General features: G+C 38.9%; 1 protein-coding gene across 3 annotated transcripts in view; it reads right to left on the bottom strand.

Annotated features, from left to right (window-relative positions):
• The window catches only part of grid1a (glutamate receptor, ionotropic, delta 1a), a 334,030-nt gene that overhangs the window by 130,620 nt on the left and 185,194 nt on the right, over window positions 1–18,216 (bottom strand). For all 3 annotated transcript variants that reach the window (XM_074646202.1, XM_074646203.1, XM_074646204.1), the window contains exon 3: window positions 8,586–8,870. In XM_074646202.1, the coding sequence (XP_074502303.1) occupies window positions 8,586–8,870 (285 nt within the window). The remainder of the gene's footprint in view (window positions 1–8,585; window positions 8,871–18,216) is intronic.

The raw sequence follows: 18,216 nt of genomic DNA, 5'->3' as shown, positions 1-18,216 counted from the left end.
AAATGTAACAAACAAATACATACATACATTTAGTGAATTGTTATTTATGATTAAAATAATAAATCGTACACCAGCATCTTGGCAAAAAAAAAATCTTTAAAATGAATTCAGCAACAAATTGGTCAAAACTTAAACAGGATTTCAAATTCCTGTATAAAATGCATATAGTATATACACATTTAATTGAATTTGATAGATCAGCCCCATTGTCATGATAACCGATCCAGCTATTTGAGTCAGTATCGGCCCGATATCTGATCCGTTATCGGTAGAGGTGGATCCCTAATAACAGCAAAGTTTCCTATATAAAAGGTACTGCTATTTGCTACTGGAATAAAACAAAAGATTTACCATGCCACCAAATGTTACCAAAACTCCAGAGGGTAATCTCAGGTTTGTGTAGGGATGGGTATCGAAACCCAGTATTAAATTGGCACCAGTGCTAAATTATTAAAAACCGTAGTACTGATAAGGTGTAATTTATTATCACGCTGCACCATCTCCTCTGCTCTGCTCCTCTGCACACAAAAGCGAAGTCAGCGAACAGCAGAGCAGAGAGGCCTCGGTGGAAACAGGTGAAGTGAAGAAAACTTGAAGATTACTCGAGTTGATGACAACTACGCTGTAAGTGCAATGAAACCTTTGCTTTTTACAATACACCTCTTCAACAATCATTAACATGTAAACATGTAGAAGAGCAATATTTGAATCTGCTCTGTCTGCGGTCTCTCATCCACTGCTACTATGTTTTAGCACAGCGTCTGCTGTCTGTATGTAGTCTTACTGTTTAGCCTAGTTTGCCACATTTCTTAAAATTCTAGCTGCTGTTAGAGACAAAGCAGCCCCTCCTCTCTCTACCAGCGGTAACGTTACCTGCAGGCAGTGAATCACATCAGCAGAGGGAGGAGGACAGAGGACAGGAGGAAGGACTGATACTGACTCATGTCTGTGGTCTTCATTCTTTATAAACTTCACTCAGGAATATGAATTATTTTATTGACATTTTAGATTTGTTTCTAGTGATATATTATTGAGTTTATATAGTGACGTTGCTGTTGTAAACAATACCGTTGCTGCTCTAGAAACAAATTGTTATATTTAAAATATAAATAAGTTATAATCCTCTTCTGAATTTATTCTTTTTTTTCAAAAAATTGCAATTTTTTAGTATTGAAAAAGAATCGATAAGAGTATCGTTAACGAACAGAATCAATAACGAGTGTCGATAACAGTAGTAGAATTGATAAAATCCTAACAACACCCATCCATAGGTTTGTGACAAAGCATGGATTTTGATAATGTTACAGTAGCTCTGGTGCTCGAAAGCAGCTTACTTTATCATCATTTGTTGATTGGCTGAAAGCACTTGCACTGGCGGGCGTGATTATAGTTTGGTGGGCAAGCAGCTCCGGTATTTTTGTCATTAGTTGACAGAAAATGTATCAAAAATAATTTTGAAAGCAAAAATGACAAAAATGAAATTCACTGGTTCGACATTCTGAAATGTGATTTTGTGATTTTTCTTAGTCTTAAATGATTGTAAAATTAAACTCTTTTCAAATGTTGGATAGGAAATCATGAGGCATTTTTTAATCAATAATGAAAAAAAAGCGTTAGTAGTAGCGCTTAATGAAACTAAAGATTTATCTGTGTAAACTATTAATCTAAATAGACTAGTTCTGTACTAGTGTTGGACCTGCTGCCCTGTACATACTGTAGACTGGAAAGAGAAGACAGGGAGGCTTTGACAAGATCCCACCTGATAGAACCTGATCTGAGCTCCTGTGCTGTGAGTTAAGTTACATAATCTAATTTCTGCTCTTTGATTATCGCTGATCTGACAGCATGAGTTGGAAATGATGTGATGTTCAACACCTGTCCATATGAAGGTTTAGCAATGATGGAAAAGGTGGTGGGAGAACAGTAGTAACACAGATTAAAGTAGTTTCTGAACAGCTGGCAATGCAATATACCCTTTATTTATAAATAAAAAAAATGCATAGCCCTGGAGATTAACTTTAAATAAAATAAAAGCAAATCACTAAATGAAAGAGAACATAAGTATTTTACTTTTCTATATATCCATTGGAGAAACTGTACATTTCCATATATTAGGTAAATTTCAATTTTGAAATTCATCCATTGATAGCAAAAGCAAAGAAAAACAAAAAATAACGATAAACCACCTGATAGTCCATTCTAAATGTTTTTGTTCACTTTAAGTAGATGCCTTTGTTTTTAACTTAACCCACATCATTAAGAGAAATAATTTAATTGACCAAAGAAATCAATGTGTGGTAAAACAATGTTTCTAACTTTAAATTAAGTATAATAGACCAAATGTTGTCTAATTAAGGTTGTGCATTGTTCCCCTTTTTCTTCTTTAGGTTACAATTATGTGAGCAAACTTTACTGACTAACTTTGCATTGAGTTTTACACTTTATTTTGAGTGTTTAACATAAAACATCAACCTGTTTTTATACGCATTTTCAATTTGAGCATAATTGCATCATTGGGCAAAAATTTCCATAACAACATTTGAGCATATTGTAATTCAAGTGTTCTGAGAGAAAACTAGTCTTCTGCACCTCCTCATGGCTCTGTTTTCAGGCTTTAAAAAACTTTGGCCAATCACAGGTAATTACAGAGAGAGAGTTCCTATTGGCTGTTCTTTCAACAGAGGCAGCTGTCAATCATTGCTTGGTATTTCCTCAACTGATCTCAACATGGCTGCCTGGTCACAAACGTTCTCATTTTACAGCTAAACAGTACGCTGCAATAAGAATTACAGAAAGAGAATCTTGATTCATATTTCATCAGCGCTGCTTAGTTTGACCGTTTGATCGCAAGTGATTGACAGCTGCTCAGAGACGGCAAGGCTTCAGCTTGGCTCTGATTGGTTGTTTTCCTCCGGTCTATGAAATCTTGCAGATGCCATTAGGAGCACCGGAGGACACAGGAGGACACAGAGGCATATGATTTTCTCCAGATTACCTGTCTCATGCACTACTTTCAGGATATAGTGACCGTTTTATAAAAATAACTTTTTTTAAATCATATTTGCTCCAACCTGCCTACTCCAGCTTTAAGCTCCATACCAACGGTGGAGCACATTCACAGATGTATTTTTCATTTCTCCCGATTAGACCTCTCCTCAGGACTGTGTGAGACTGACAACTCCCTGACTCTCTTGTTAACTTTGTTGCACATGCTAAAGCACAACACCTTTGTGATTCTTTGGGGTGTACAGACTTTGGCTACCTCAGCAAATCCACAGGATATTCTCCAACACAGCTAAAACTGAAAAGATGTCTAATCAGCCGGATCAACTGACAGCCCCAGAGCGGGTGCGCAGTGCTCGTTATTGAACCTCAGTACTTTTTTGGTATCGACCAAAATATGTCCATTAAACCAAGTCTCAAAACCTGTCAAATACCAAAAGCTGGCATCCAAATGTCAGATTCATGATCTTGTTTACTTCTTCATTCTTTGATCGTTTTCTCATTTCAATCAAAATGCTAACAATTTTGAAACTGTTTTGTTTAGGAAAAGTTCTTATATGGCTAGTTGTGATTGGACAGTGTCTAAGATTTGAAAAGATTGACTTCTTTTATTGAATGAAAACAGGGTTTTGTAGAAAAACGTGTTTATATATATTTTTATAAGGCTGTCAAAGTTAATGTGATAAAGCTTTAACGCAAATTCATTTTAACACCACTAATTTCTTTAGCACATTAACATAACTTGCAATTTTTAGGTTGTACTGGACTCAAGTGGGTTTTAAAGCTAGAGTAAAGATACTGGTATCATATGAAACTACAAAACCTAAAAAAATCCATTATTATCAACCATTTCATACTAGCTTGTCGGGAAAGGGGCTAAATAAGGCTCCAAACTTGCACTAATGTTGGCGAGGACAAGCTGTTGTTGCCATTTTCAAAGGGGTCCCTTGACCTTTGACCTCAAGATATGTGAATGAAAATAATTATTTTATGCTAAGTGCAGTACCTGTGAGGGTTTCTGGACAATATTTGTCATTGTTTTGTTAATGGATTACCAATAATAAAATATACATACATATGCATAAATCAAACATATTTGCCCAAACACATGTTGATAAGAGTATTAAATACTTGGCAAATCTTACTTTAAGGTACATTTGAACAGATAAAAAATGTGCCATTAATTTGCAATTAATCATGGACAATCATGAGATTAATCGCGATTACATATTTTAATCGATTGACAGCCCGAACTTTTTAACCTAAAAAAGAAGTCTCGTTTTGCATTGTTTCAGGTATTGTTACAGCACTAGCAGTGAAAAATACACATACAACTCATACAACTCGAATCAGGTTTGAGATGGTTTGTGTAAACACTGATTACATTTATCATCGCACCATGTTACTCATTACCACGCACAAATACATAATCTGAATAGAACTGAATGAACTGCTGCAGCTGCTTCTCTCTATTCGTACGTCTAAAGTTCAGCATTCGCTATCTCTTTAAATACTAAGTGCCAACACAGATTTACAGACAGCACTTTTCTCTCCAGGCAGTGGTGTGGGTCACTGTAGTACTGCTTCAAGGCAGGCACCAAGGGTATTTTGACTGTTCTGTGATGAGGATCCTAATTAGCCGCTACATTCCTTAATTTAACGAGTGCAGAGTTAAACAGTGTAACACAAGCACAAATGTCAACGGTGTCGACTTTGTAGCACCTAATTTAACTGGCTTAAAAAGGCAGTTTTGTTAGAGCTGGTATTCCCATCAACTATTTCTTACCGACGGCGCCTTGTTACGCCGAGCCTTCATGCGTTAGACATAGGTTCCCTCTCACAGGACTTGCAATTTAAGGCTATAGTGCACTGTGCTGGGGTGAGATGTTATACATAAAGAGTTTCTGATAGGATATGATTCAATGAGTTCTCTCTGAAACTGATTTGAAAATTTCTTAAAGTGCAGATGGATGGATAGATAGAAAGCAAGACAGACAGTCAGATAGAGAGCTGGCTAGTCAACAAATAAATACAGTAGAAACTGCTTATGGTGATCACGGTTACATTGATCAACCGCTTATATGGATCAAAAAGTTTGGGACGGAATCACTCCTATACATACAAATGTTATAAATGTTACAAATAATTTGCGTATAGTAATCAAGTTGTCCACTTACAGTGTATTTTTGTGTCTTTTCATACAGGAAAACATATGGAAAAACATTTTTAAACTACGTAAGACTAACGTTAATTCAATTTTCGTTTTGATTTTTACTTTACTCCCTTGATACTTTGCCTCGCGGACCGACTGCTTTCAGGTTGGATACCTGAGGCTGATGCTGAGTGCACATTGATATCATGACGGGAAAATGAAAGTAATTTCTCTGAATAAAATAACAATGTGCACGGGGAAAGTACCTGTGGTTGAAGCAGCCCTCGTCAGGTGGATTGATAATGCCTCATCACGTAATGCCTCCAAAGTGAAACCCTGCCGACCGGCTCCTCTGCACCGCAGCACCGGCAGCTCATGCAGACCGGCGCCCGTCTCCCTCCATACCTCTACCAAATGAGAGAACGAGGAACCCCGGCAAAGGGGCGCCGTTCTGCATGCACACTCGCGATGCAGAGCCGGCAAAAAATTTAATTGTCAGTGAACCGGTAAATGGCAAAGCGGTCCGTTTCATTACTTTGTCTCCATGTAATAAATATACAAATATCAATTAGACGGTAATTTGCATTAGAATAGGTGCACAACAACAAAAATGTGGTTCTAATAATCATCCGCTTATAGTGATCAATTTGACCAGGACAGACATCATCACTATAAGCGGTTTCCACTGTAGTGTAAAAGAAAGACTGATAGATAGCAAGACGGCTGGTAAGACTGACAGAGAGCACAGGATGGGTATTGGTGGGAGAGTTTCTAAACTGGATAAAGGATTTTCTGTTTGGAATAAATCTTCAAGTACTGATTGGGTCAGACTTGTCAAATCAGTATACACGGCTGGAAATGGCACACCTCAAGGCAGTGTGATAAGCCCGCTATTTTTCATCATTATGATCAATGATGTCTTCTCAGAGGTACCAGTACCTATAGGCAGGCCATAGGTTTGTGGATGATGGGGCCTTGTGGAAAAGAGGAAGGACTAATAGCATGCAATCAGGAAAGTACAATGTGCAGTTGATGATGAGGTTGTGGAGTGGAGTTATGACTGAGGGTGTCGGTTCTTTTTGGCTTAACAACTTTTTTCATCAGGAAAAGACTCAGTGTATGTGGCCTTGAATTGGATTGTGGCAGTATAGCGTATGGATCGATAGCCAGGTCTCTTACATGTATAAGGAAATTGGATGGGCTTCAGGCACAGGCATTGAGAGTGTGCAGTGGGGCTTCTAAAACGTCGCCAGTACCTGCCCTACAGGTAGAAATAGTCAGACAGACAGTGACACTGCTAGTTAGATAGACACCAAGTTAGCAAGTCAGACAAACAGAAAGCTAGTCAGAAAGAGAGATATATAGATAGATAGACAGTTACAGTAGTCAGACAGACAGACAGACAGACAGAAAGAAAGACAGAGAGATAACTGGTCAGACAGACAGCTAGTCAAAAAGAAAGAAAGGTAGATATTAGCAAGGACAGCTCGTCATACAAACAGATAGATAGAAAGATAGACAGATGCTCTTCCATGGTGGGATTTTAATCGATCCAACTCAATGCTGAGGCTGCACTTACTACAAAGAATGTCAATGTCAGAAACAAATCCAAGGACAGATCTCTGTACATTCACAGAGGCTGTAGGGCCCAGCCTGTGAGGTGGAAACTTGTATGGCGTTAGTGTGTGGATGTATTCCCTTGAGGGCTTGCTTTACTATACACTTTATCAACTGTAGCTACCAGCTTCTACAGTACTGGAAAAAATAAAACAGATTTACACCTTCTTCTAGATTGCACTCTTCCAAGTAGTAAAAAAGATTAGCCAGCAGTGGCAAAGTATCATCTGAGAAATGCCAATGCAGCAATATTCTCTTCATCTTTCTGCCCCTGTACGTTCTTGCCAATCACTCCTCGATCCACGGTCCTTTGCTTTTAGCCAAAACGTGGGTCAGGAAAGGTCTGGTCCACGGGGGCGTCGTGGTGAGAATAATTAAACACATCTGAGAATATATAAAGAACTGTTGGGACACCGTCATTCTCTGGTGCCTCAAATGAGCCAATTAGGCTCAGACTGGTTTCTTCATGAGGATGCTACTAAGGGTGAATGCGGCAATGAGATCTTGTTTTTCCCGACAATTTCTACTGAACTTTGATTTATTTTTTAGCAGCGTGCATGTACAGTTTGTGTGTTTATGTGTGTGTGTCTGTGTGGGAGTGGTGATGTTCTTTTATCTTAGTTCCCACTCCATGTATTCTTTTCAGCATATGAATTCTTCGTGTTGATGCGGCTTTACTTCAGCCTGATTTCCCCCTGACATTGGAGATGGTTTTAGAGCGTTGATATTTAAATGAAAGAGCTGAAATAATCTTACATACAATGTTTACTAAGGGTGGGATAAAAAAAATCGGTTCACCTATATATCGCTTTTTTTATTTTACGAATTTGAAATCAATTTTTTAATGCCAAAATTAATATAAGTGCATCATTTGAGTCTATGCAGAGGTAGAAGGAAGTTACCGCTTCTATTGTTGTAGTCTGAGTAACGTGAAGTCATATCTGTTCCATATCAGTCAACCAAAACAAACCGCAGCCGGCTGTAACGAGAAGGTACAAAACGGCGGAGGGTCCGCGTGGTTACAACCTGCATCCTCACATTTCTAAATCCAAAGTATGGAAAGACTTTGGGTTTCACACATTGCAAGGAAAAGCAGAGCTAGACATCACGACTAAAGCTGCATGCTAACTCTGTCATGGACAGGAAACATTAGCGTATTGCGGTAACGTGCGGTCAAGCCAGCCTCACTCTCATCTCCGTGCTCAAATCGGCCAACGCTACAACTGTAGAGCACCCATATACTGACAATTATGTTAAATGCATTCAAAAGGCCCCGATGGAGCTGAGAATGGATGTATAAAGAGAATGGAGCTGACGGGAAAGCTAGAGACGGACTTGGCGAAGTTAGCAGAAGTATACAAGTGATACTACGTCTGGTTTTAACAAAGGGAACTGTATACACACAAAACACTTATATGGAAATAATACTGATTGGATTACATTCACCAGAAGTATAAAATACTTATAAATTAAAAAGAAATACCACTAATTGGTGAGCAAAATGTCTTCATTCTTTGATTTTTTTTGGGTTGCTGGAAAAAATTTAATCAATAATGCCTGACAATGACCGATACTGTAATGATTTACCTATTTTCCAAAGTAAAAGTCCCTAGAAGTGTATGATTATAATTTTTCCCATGGTCTAGTTTTTAAAAAAGTTAACGTAAATCGCCATAAATTATAATATCGTATCGCAATTCTTAAAAATCCAAGTATCAAGATAGTATAGAATCGGGAAGTAGGTGTATCGTCCCAACCCTAATGTTTATGAGATACATTTGGCCATCAACTGCTCTCATTCGTCTCAACTCACCGTAGTCGCTTTCATAAAAGATGATGAACTTCTGCCAGTGTAGCTCTGAGATGAGGGTGAGCAGGACATCGTTGATTCGAACAGGTGGACGGGCGGCCAAGGTGTAGCTCTCTCCTTCTGGGCTGGGGTTGAGCTGGCAGGCGGTGCGGGGCGCGCCGTCGGCATTTCTCTGGATGAAGAGGTGGGGAATGTGCATTGCATCCGTCAGAGACTGTAGGGCACTTGCGGCCGCACAGCCCGTGGATGTGACCAGAGCGAGGATCCCCTGGTTCATCAGCTCACATGCTGGACGGAGGAAAGAATAAATGGAGGGAAGGAGGAGAAGGAATAAGATAAAACATGGTTAGATATGTATTTCACGTCAATTCAAACTGTTATCAAGGTTTTCATTTAAAAAATCTCTCAGGTTTTAAGAGCGCTGTATATTATTCAAGAAAGTGTGCTCTGCTGGTTTTATGAATTCAATACGGTTCTTTGTGTATCCTACTTAGGATTACGTCTGAGCCTCTGCAGTCGAGAACAGATCAGAGAAAGGAGGGGGTTCATACTGAAGTTGTATGATAATGCGTAGATGAGAGATTCAGTGGGGGGCATCCTCTAATGATTAGAGTCTAATCCTTGTCCCCAGACAAAACTGAGACAGCTGATTAAAGCAAAAATGCTCGCACAAGTCAACAGTCACTTGAAAACAGCAGATGAATCAGAGAGCTACAGGAGTCAGTGTGGTTCTCAGCAAAAGCACAGAACAGCGAGTCACAAATCAGGAATATTTTAGCTGGATGCAGAAAGTTAGATGCAAAATGATGCCTCAAATGAGTATGAGCTAAACTTTGTCCCATATGGTGAAAATCTGTAAACCAGCACAGACTCAGACTGCAGACACATACTTGTAATGTTTGTGGTGGGTCTTAACGTCTCGACATTTTTATTTACACGTGTTATTTGGGCGGAATCTGTTTTAGATCCTCTTAGGGCCGGTCAGCATGTCTGCTGGAACAAAATGCCAGATATATTTTAACCCTCTGAAACCCATAATAGACATGTTTCTGTCTTTTTTTACAGGGGTCCTTAGGGGGAGATAGCAGGTCAGCAGTAGATGTCACATAGAAGTGGAGTACATCATCTGAAAGCTGGGAACCCGAAGATTAATTTGAGATGCAGCGCAGCACTGTGTGTCAAGTTGTTGTAGTCATAAACCAGATTTGGTGCTAAATTTAACAATTTTGCATCACTCGAGAATTGATAAAATGATCAATAATCCCTAAAAAATACCACATGAAGACATCAAGACCTTGAAAGAAAAAGTCATGCTGTGATTTGGTATCACAAACTTTTGACATTTGGAGATTTCTGCAAGAATTGTATTTTTCGCGATTGTATAGCAAGCACTTCTGTTCTGGAAACTGCTCTGAAACCCCCTTATTATCAATTTACCTAGGAATGCCATCTATCCTCTGAATGCCTTAGGTCTCTAGTTTGTGGCTGCACAATTTTATGAGGTTGTGATTATCCTAGAGGTCACCACAGGTCATTTTATACAGTGAGGTCAAGTTTCAAAAATCGATCTCAATACAGTGAAATGTCTACTATGGGGACTAACATCATCACACATGAATACAAATGGGCTCATTGGATCCACAAGAGTCTTAGCTTTACAGTAATACCCAACGTATGTCATTATAAGACTGTTTGGGGACCCAAGTATGCAGAAATATTCAAACAAAAATAACTGCATGGTGTTTGCCCCAAAATGCATGTGGTTATCATAAAGTGAGCATGTTTATAAAGGGGAGACTCGTGGGTACCCATAGAACCCGTTTTCCTTCACATATCTTGAGTTCAGAGGTCAAGGAACCCCTTCAAATATGGCAATGATATATTCATTCTAGCTCTAAAACTGAGCCTGCTACAGCCTGTAAAAGACAGTAAAGTCGATTGGGATGGCATGCAATCCCGCGGGTCTCAGGGGTTAAAAGCCAAAATGCCATCTTCGACATTATTAATATGTCTGAAATTGACGGGAAAAGCTGCTCCATCTAAGTGGAGGTAAATATTTAATGAGAGTGAGTAGACTTGAAGTTGCTGTGATATGACATATCAGGCACTCATTATTTGCTCTTCAAATTATCCGACAGTTGATCAATGGCCTAAAAAGATGATTCATTCTACCAAAATGACAATATGTTTAGGCTAAGGCTTTCAATCGATTAAAATATTCGATAGCGATTAATCACATGATTGTCCATAGTTAATTGTGATTAATCCCAAATTGATTGCACATTTTTTATCTGTTCAAAATGTACCTTAAAGGGAGATCTGTCAAGTATTTAATACTCTTATCAACGTGGAAGTGGGCAAATATGTTTGCTTTAGGCAAATGTATGTACATATTTATTATTGGAAATCAATCAACAACAGAAATCAATGACAAATATTGTCCAGAAACCCTCACAGGTACTGCATTTAGCATAAAAAATATGCTCAAATCATAACATGGCAAACTGAAGCCCAACAGACAACAACAGCTGTCAGTGTGTCAGTGTGCTGACTTGACTATGACTTGCCCCAAACTGCATGTGATTATCATAAAGTGGGCATGTCTGTAAAGGGGAGACTCATGGGTACCCGTAGAACCCATTTTCATTCACATATCTTGAGGTCAGAGGTCAAAGGACCCCTTTGAAAATGGCCATGCCAGTTTTTCCTCGGCAAAATTGAGTTTGGAGCATTATTTAGCCTCCATGGCGTCAAGCTAGTATGACATGGTTGGTACCAATGGATTCCTGAGGTTTTCTGGTTTATGATATACATATGATATGATAGGCGTTAAAAAAAAATTGCATTTTTAGCGTTATTATCGCGTCGACTTTGACAGCCATAGTGCATACTTAAGATAGCTAAAATGTCTTTGCTATCACAGTAAACAAGTACTATACAACACATTTTAACAATGTATTTTGAACACAATTTCATACCTCTATCTTTAGTACAGTTATGTGTAGTGTAAAAGTAACATACATCCATAGGCTATTTTACTTTTTACTACAGTTTTCAAGTGCATTTGAAACATTTATCTGCAGAAAAAATATTCACACTCTCAGGTTTGACATAGGCTAACCGTGCATAAAATAAGGCAATTTTTCAAGACAAGATTTATTCTAAAGCAATATCACTTTCTCAGTCGAAACCACGGCTTATATTACTCTCATTTATCTTCGAGGACGAATTTATATTCATAATTGTTGACCCTATACTCTTGCCCTACCCTTCTTGTGGAGTTTATAGCCTCCACAAGAAGAGTATTTTATATAATTTCGAAGGTTAAAAGATGCAATACACAGAAATAGGCAATTAGCAGAAAAAGAGAAAGTGATGTGAATCTGAATCCAAAACCGTTTTAATGAAGAATATTAAATTTGCATGTAATTTTGGGCTCTATCTCTGTTATGAGCTGCATAATCATCTACTACAGGGATTGTCTAATTTTGCATGTAACACGGGACAGGCTACTGCAAATTCTGCCTTTAAAATTCAAGTCACCATTTCTCACACAGCAGGGCTCTTCCAATTTCGGTATAAACAGCTGAACATATTGTACAAAACAGCAATTAAATGTTCTCTCACTGCATTTCATAATAGCACCTAATTATGCAATCTAGTTCAATGTCTGCAAAATGTAGCACAACAGCACTGCGGTCCAACAAGACCATATGATATCAACAAACCCTACAGAACCCCTTGATATTGAGCATTTTATGGAGCACAAGGATTGCACGGCAAGAAAATGCAGGTATAATTCCATTAAATTAAATCCGCCATGATACCAGAGGAAGGCGTGAAAAAGGAGGTGAAGAAAAAGGAGGGGGATTTTGGAGAAAAGGCATTAAGGATGAGGCGAGAGAGGGAATGATGATAAGAGCGGGTGTTCTGTGAATGGAGCCATACTGGGAGAGGGTTGTGTATGAGTGTGTGCATGTATGGCAGAGGGGGAGGACTATTAATGTGACAAATGACAATTTCATTTACTGACTGCAAGCACAGGAGTACATTAAGGCTCCGTAAATCACGAGTACAGGGGCAACTTAATAACATGCTGAGGAGGAGCTGGAAAGTAGGAATGTCAGGTAGAGGGAGATGCGCTGTAGGTAAAGTAGAACAAGGAAGTGAGTGCAAGAGAAATAGAGGGATTATTTGTAGCTTTTTGCATGAATGCTCAGGAGAGTACAAGAAAAGAGTTCTCCAGAGCAGGAAATGTGTGTGTACGCCACAGAAATAAATAATTACATGGACGCCAGCATGTGCCACCAGGGCACTTGGCAAAATATTCCTTTGTGCGACATGAAATGTTAATACTCCGCTCAGCGGGAAGCCATGTGATTGACAGTAATACAAATCTAGAGCACGCTTTAACGCTGATCCAGTGTCTAAATGTGTCAAGTGATAACAATAAACTGTGTGCTGTACTACCCATTGAAAACAGAGACAGTCTGTTCCTGACAGTTGCTGGTGTTATTGAGTGCTACAAGAATGAGTCCTAAAAAATGGAAATGAGTTAGCATTTTAACACTTACCTCGTCTGGAAGTCAATGTTTTTTTTAATGGGTTTTTAGTTAGATGCCTGAAATAAGGTTTGTGGTTAACACAAGCTGAAGAGATTTTAACTTTTTGTTCTACGACATAAAATAGGTCAGTAAATATCCAACTTGTGAATTTTGAAGCCTTTTGTATGTGTCTTACAAAAGGCGGTTGCTAACAAGTGACTCAATGAGACTGCTAAACTTCATCATGCCGACTCGTTCACCTTTATGGCTTCATTGCATACTCACACTCATGCGACAGTGGTGTAGTTTGTTTATAGCCTAACGTTAGCTTTTTGCTTCTGGTGATTGCGTTCACACTTCATAAAGTAGTGATGAGTATCATAAAAGTTTGTTTGCAACAGAGCTTATTTTCTGCAATAATCCAAAACCCAATGGAAAAATCCCATTGGCTTTTTGTCAAGGGAACTACAAAAACATCCCTGGAACACTCTATTGCTGAAAAGATTCTGCATGTACTATTGTAAAACGTTATATTAGAGCTGAAACAATTCAATGAAGTAGTCAATATCAACAAAATTAATCTGCAACAATTTTGATAATAGATCAATTGTAAACTGGCAACAACATTCTCTGATTCAAGCTTCTCAAATGTGAAGACTCACCACTTTCCTGTGTTTTATATTAATCTAAATGGAATCTCTTTGAGGGAATCTGACAAAACAAGACATTTGAAGACGTCGCACAACTTGTAATGGACATTTTTTCACTATTTGTTTGACAGTTCATAGATTAAACAAATTGATTGACACAAAGAAATAATCCAACAGATGAATATAATCATAAATTGCAGCCAAAAAAATCAAATTAATTACTGTAATCAAAAGTGGTCAGAATGATTGGCAGCCTTTAATTTGTGCCTGCAGTTCTGTCAGTGTTCGCAAAATTACTACAGAACCACATCTATCATTTATGTCGCTTGTTCTGCCATCTGCTGATGCAAGAAACTCCAAAAACTTCACCTTCATTTGTGCTAAAAGAACAGCGACCCATAAAGAAACATCCTTTTTTCTTTTTATGATGCCCCTACCACCCGTCCCTTGGCCACTTTTAGCCGACTGTGGCTTAAGTGTGTCTGCGGCCATTTTGGCTTGATAATGGACACCCCGGGCCCATTATACAGCAGACAGCCCACTGACAGGAGGCAGGAGCGCTCCACAGTCATTGGCAAGGATGATAATGGTGGAATAATGACTCTTAAATGTTCCCCCCGAAGTGGACAGGGACCATCACTCATTTCCTGCTAGCTATATGACATCTAATGTCAGCAGTCTTATACATACACCTTAAAGGAATGGCTTCTTTTGCCAGGATAAAGCATACGTGGCATCCTAAAACCATTTATCTATTATAATTCTATTGATTTGGACTAAATTGATAAATGCATAGACTGTGTATATGGATGGCAATGGATGGGTGGAATAATTTTAAAAGAGTCAACAAGTCTGCTGTAATTAGGAGTTATAATAGGGAGATGCAGACAACAGCTGCTTTCTTTGGAAAAAAAGAGATTTACTCATCTATCAAAGCCTTTCTGGAGAAGCCGTGATTTTCTTCTCAGTAATGGTATGGTTGATCGATGGATGATGAATTCAGTAGCGGTGGATGCATTTTAAAACACATCTAATCATCACTGCATATCTTTAAAACCTTGATACAATTACCGTTATAATGAGATCATGTATTTTCCCTTAACTGCAAATTCACAAATCAGGGAAGTGGGGCTGGGAGATTGTAAGCAAATCTTTCATGTTGCTATACTCATAATTGAAACCATTATAAAGGACATCTGCCATGCTGATTAGGGCTGATCAACAAAAGCACACACGGTATTTTTACCGCAGAAGTCGCCTCATCAGACCAGTTCAGTCATGCACGGATGGTCTAGGGAGCGGGGAAATTAGCATCAAGACACCAGGCTGAAAGAAGACATTACAACTTTGTGCCACACAATCTGTTTGCCCATGAAAACATGATGTCATCAGTGTCTTGCCCTCATTTTACCCATGTAATATGAAGGGAGGAAACAAACCACCACACCACTGATGTAATGAATATTGCATAAATTGGGGCTGTCTCGGTGATTTCACACTCTAGATAAGACAGTCCCATTTAGTTTGCTCTGACTCAGAGCACAATCCGGGGATTCAAAGGAGTCACCACTGAGATAAACGCTGCAATGTTTTCAACACCACTCTACCCTGCAGTGACAGTGGTGTAACTCCGATCTAATTGAGACAGCTTGTAAGACGTGATTCAGAATTAAATGATGTCTGTTTTCTATCAGTCAGAGGCAGTTTGAAAAGGCTTTGAGAGTATTCTAATGCTCCTTGTTATTTTTAGGATGAGACATATTCAAAGTATCCTCATTAGGGCTGGGACGATACATTTATCTCCCGATTCGATACTATCATGATACGTGGGTGGCGATTCCATGTGTATTGCGCTTTTTAAGTATTGCGATTCTACAAGTAAAGTGATTCGATATTACGATTTAATGCACTTTTTTAACAGTAGACCATGAGAAAGAGTTGAATCATACACTTCTAGGGACTTTTACTATCGAAAATATCAAAATTAATACAATAAAAATGTTTGATTTTCAGCATGTATGTAGTCAGAGATGTCCTAAAGTCAAATATATCAGTCATTGTCAGGCATGTATTCATACCTTTTTTTCCAGCAACGCAAAAATCAAAGAATAAAGACATTTCCCTCACAAATTAGTGGTAATTAGTCCTAAAACCCAGAAATGAGTTAGCATTTTAGCACTTCCGGTTCCCTCGTCTGGAAGTCAATGTTTTTTTTTAATGGGTTTTAATTAGATGCCTGAAATAAGGTCTGTGGTTAACACAAGCTGAAGAAATTTTAATGTTTTGTTCTACGACATAAAGTACATCAAGAGATACCCCACTCGGGAATTTTGAAGCCTTTATGTGTCTTAAAAAAGGCGGTTGCTAACAAGTGGCTAAATTGTGTATGCTTCTGTTCTTGCGACCTTGTTGTAGTTTGTTTATAGCCTAACTTTTTTACTTCTGGTGATTGTATTCACACTTCAAAAAACATACAAGTGGTGCTCATTATCTTACGGAACAAAATGTGTAAGTATCATTAACGTGTGTTTGCCACAGAGCATATTTTCTGCAATAATCCAAAACCCAATGGAAAAATCCCATTGGCTTTTTGTCGAGGGAACTCAGGGTGATGTTAACTTCCTGGTTAGCCTACAAAAATATGTCATTCCTGGAGCACTCTATTAACATCTACCATACATTACATACACAGCTCTGTGTACTTCATATTCCTATCACGTCATATCATATTCCACGTCTTTCCAGCACAAATGACTGATTACAAGATAAAGTGCTGATGATATTGAGGACAGCTAAATTGGTCATTGATGGTTTTAAAGCATTCAGCAGCGACAACTGGCACAAAGTGAGTTTTTTTTTTTATGTTTTAGCTGCTGGGAGATTCATAAGAGCTTTAAATGATCCATATCACCCTCAGCTAGGAGAAGACTGGATTTTGTGTCATTTCCTCATTATGAATGGGCCCTTCCACTCTGCTTTTGGCAGCTTCCCACAACATAAAAGCTCTTCGCCACATAGACGGGAGAAATGGGAGAGATCAGTATTATATGGCAGCTGGACCACAGCTTCGTTCGACGTTTAGGTGTACAGCGGCATTGCGCCTCCGGTAAGAACGAATCGTCTCTCCATCGCTCCCTCTCATTCAGTCGCTCAATCTCGTCCATGGCCCTTTCCTCACGCCTGCACTCCTGCTGTCAGACTAAGATAAGGTTACATATCCCCGTCAATACTATTGATGCTAAGACTGCCCATGTCATCTGAACTGTGAAGGAGTGTTTCATTGCTGTAAATTATACCCTCTGGACAACTGACAGGTAGAACGGATGAAATGGACTTAGTACAGTAGATACTGTTTATATAAAGGGAGTGGATACAATAACAATACATGAACAGTATACAGCACAACCCAATGCAATAGCCCTGCAATAAATATGACATTTGTGAAGCTTAGATATTCTATTTGTGGGCTGGACAGCGACACCTCACAATACAATGTGATTTAATATAACACCACCACAACCTACAGCCTCTGAAATCAGGTGGATTGGCACCTCTCTGACACAGCCTGAACAAATATTTAACCTACAGTAGAGTCATCTGAAATTGCCAGCTGGGCCGTGACAGGGCCCAGGCTGATCCGTGGCTGATCCCCGCTGGGTCCCTGATCGGTCCTTGGTGGTATATGATCCCCCATTGATGACGTAGTGTGTGCAGTGCCGCCTCATAATGCCCCTAAGCATTCCAAGTGTGGAAATCAATTGCAATGCTTTATCTATCCACCAGAAGGAGCAGCGATTATGAAAGCTGAAACGGTTTACTGCCATCAGACTGCTGTAGTGTGACCATTTTACTTGCCACAGGAAATTTTCATCGACTCAGTTCGCCAAAAATCATTTTTTTTTAATCATATTTTGTGTGTATGAGGGAGTGTGTTTCCATGCTGAATTTTGGCGTCTAAAATGATTCACAAGACATCAACAATATTTCCATTTGATGTAATGGTGTAGCCATAAAAACACTGAGCATTAAGTTTAAATATTTCAGTCAATGTTGACATCATATAGCCCAACTTCAATGAAGTTAAAGATAATACACAATATGTACAAAACACTGTCAGATGGAGTGGTTTTCTTTTTTTGCTTCAAAGTCATTAAAAGACAAGTCTGTGACAATTAGTATGTTTTCTTTAGTGCATAGTCACCTAATAATAAGGATCGTTGTGCTTTTGTTACCTTAGAATGAGCCCTTCATATCTACATAGGGAGCAGGTCCCCTCTCCATGGAGTCCACCATGTTTCTACAGTAGCCCAGAATGGACAACCCAGGCACTGTTAACTATTCTTGCTTGGGCCAGAATTGATAACGTTACTCGCTCCCGTCGCCGCCGCTCTCTCTCCCTTGCTTCGCCACTGTACATTTTAGAAAACATACTTTACAAAC

This window comes from Sebastes fasciatus, chromosome 9, assembly GCF_043250625.1.
Source record: "Sebastes fasciatus isolate fSebFas1 chromosome 9, fSebFas1.pri, whole genome shotgun sequence".
In the NCBI taxonomy this organism is placed as follows: domain Eukaryota; kingdom Metazoa; phylum Chordata; class Actinopteri; order Perciformes; family Sebastidae; genus Sebastes; species Sebastes fasciatus.
The sequence above is the reverse complement of the archived record's forward strand: the minus strand, read 5'-3'. Positions and strand labels throughout refer to the sequence as shown.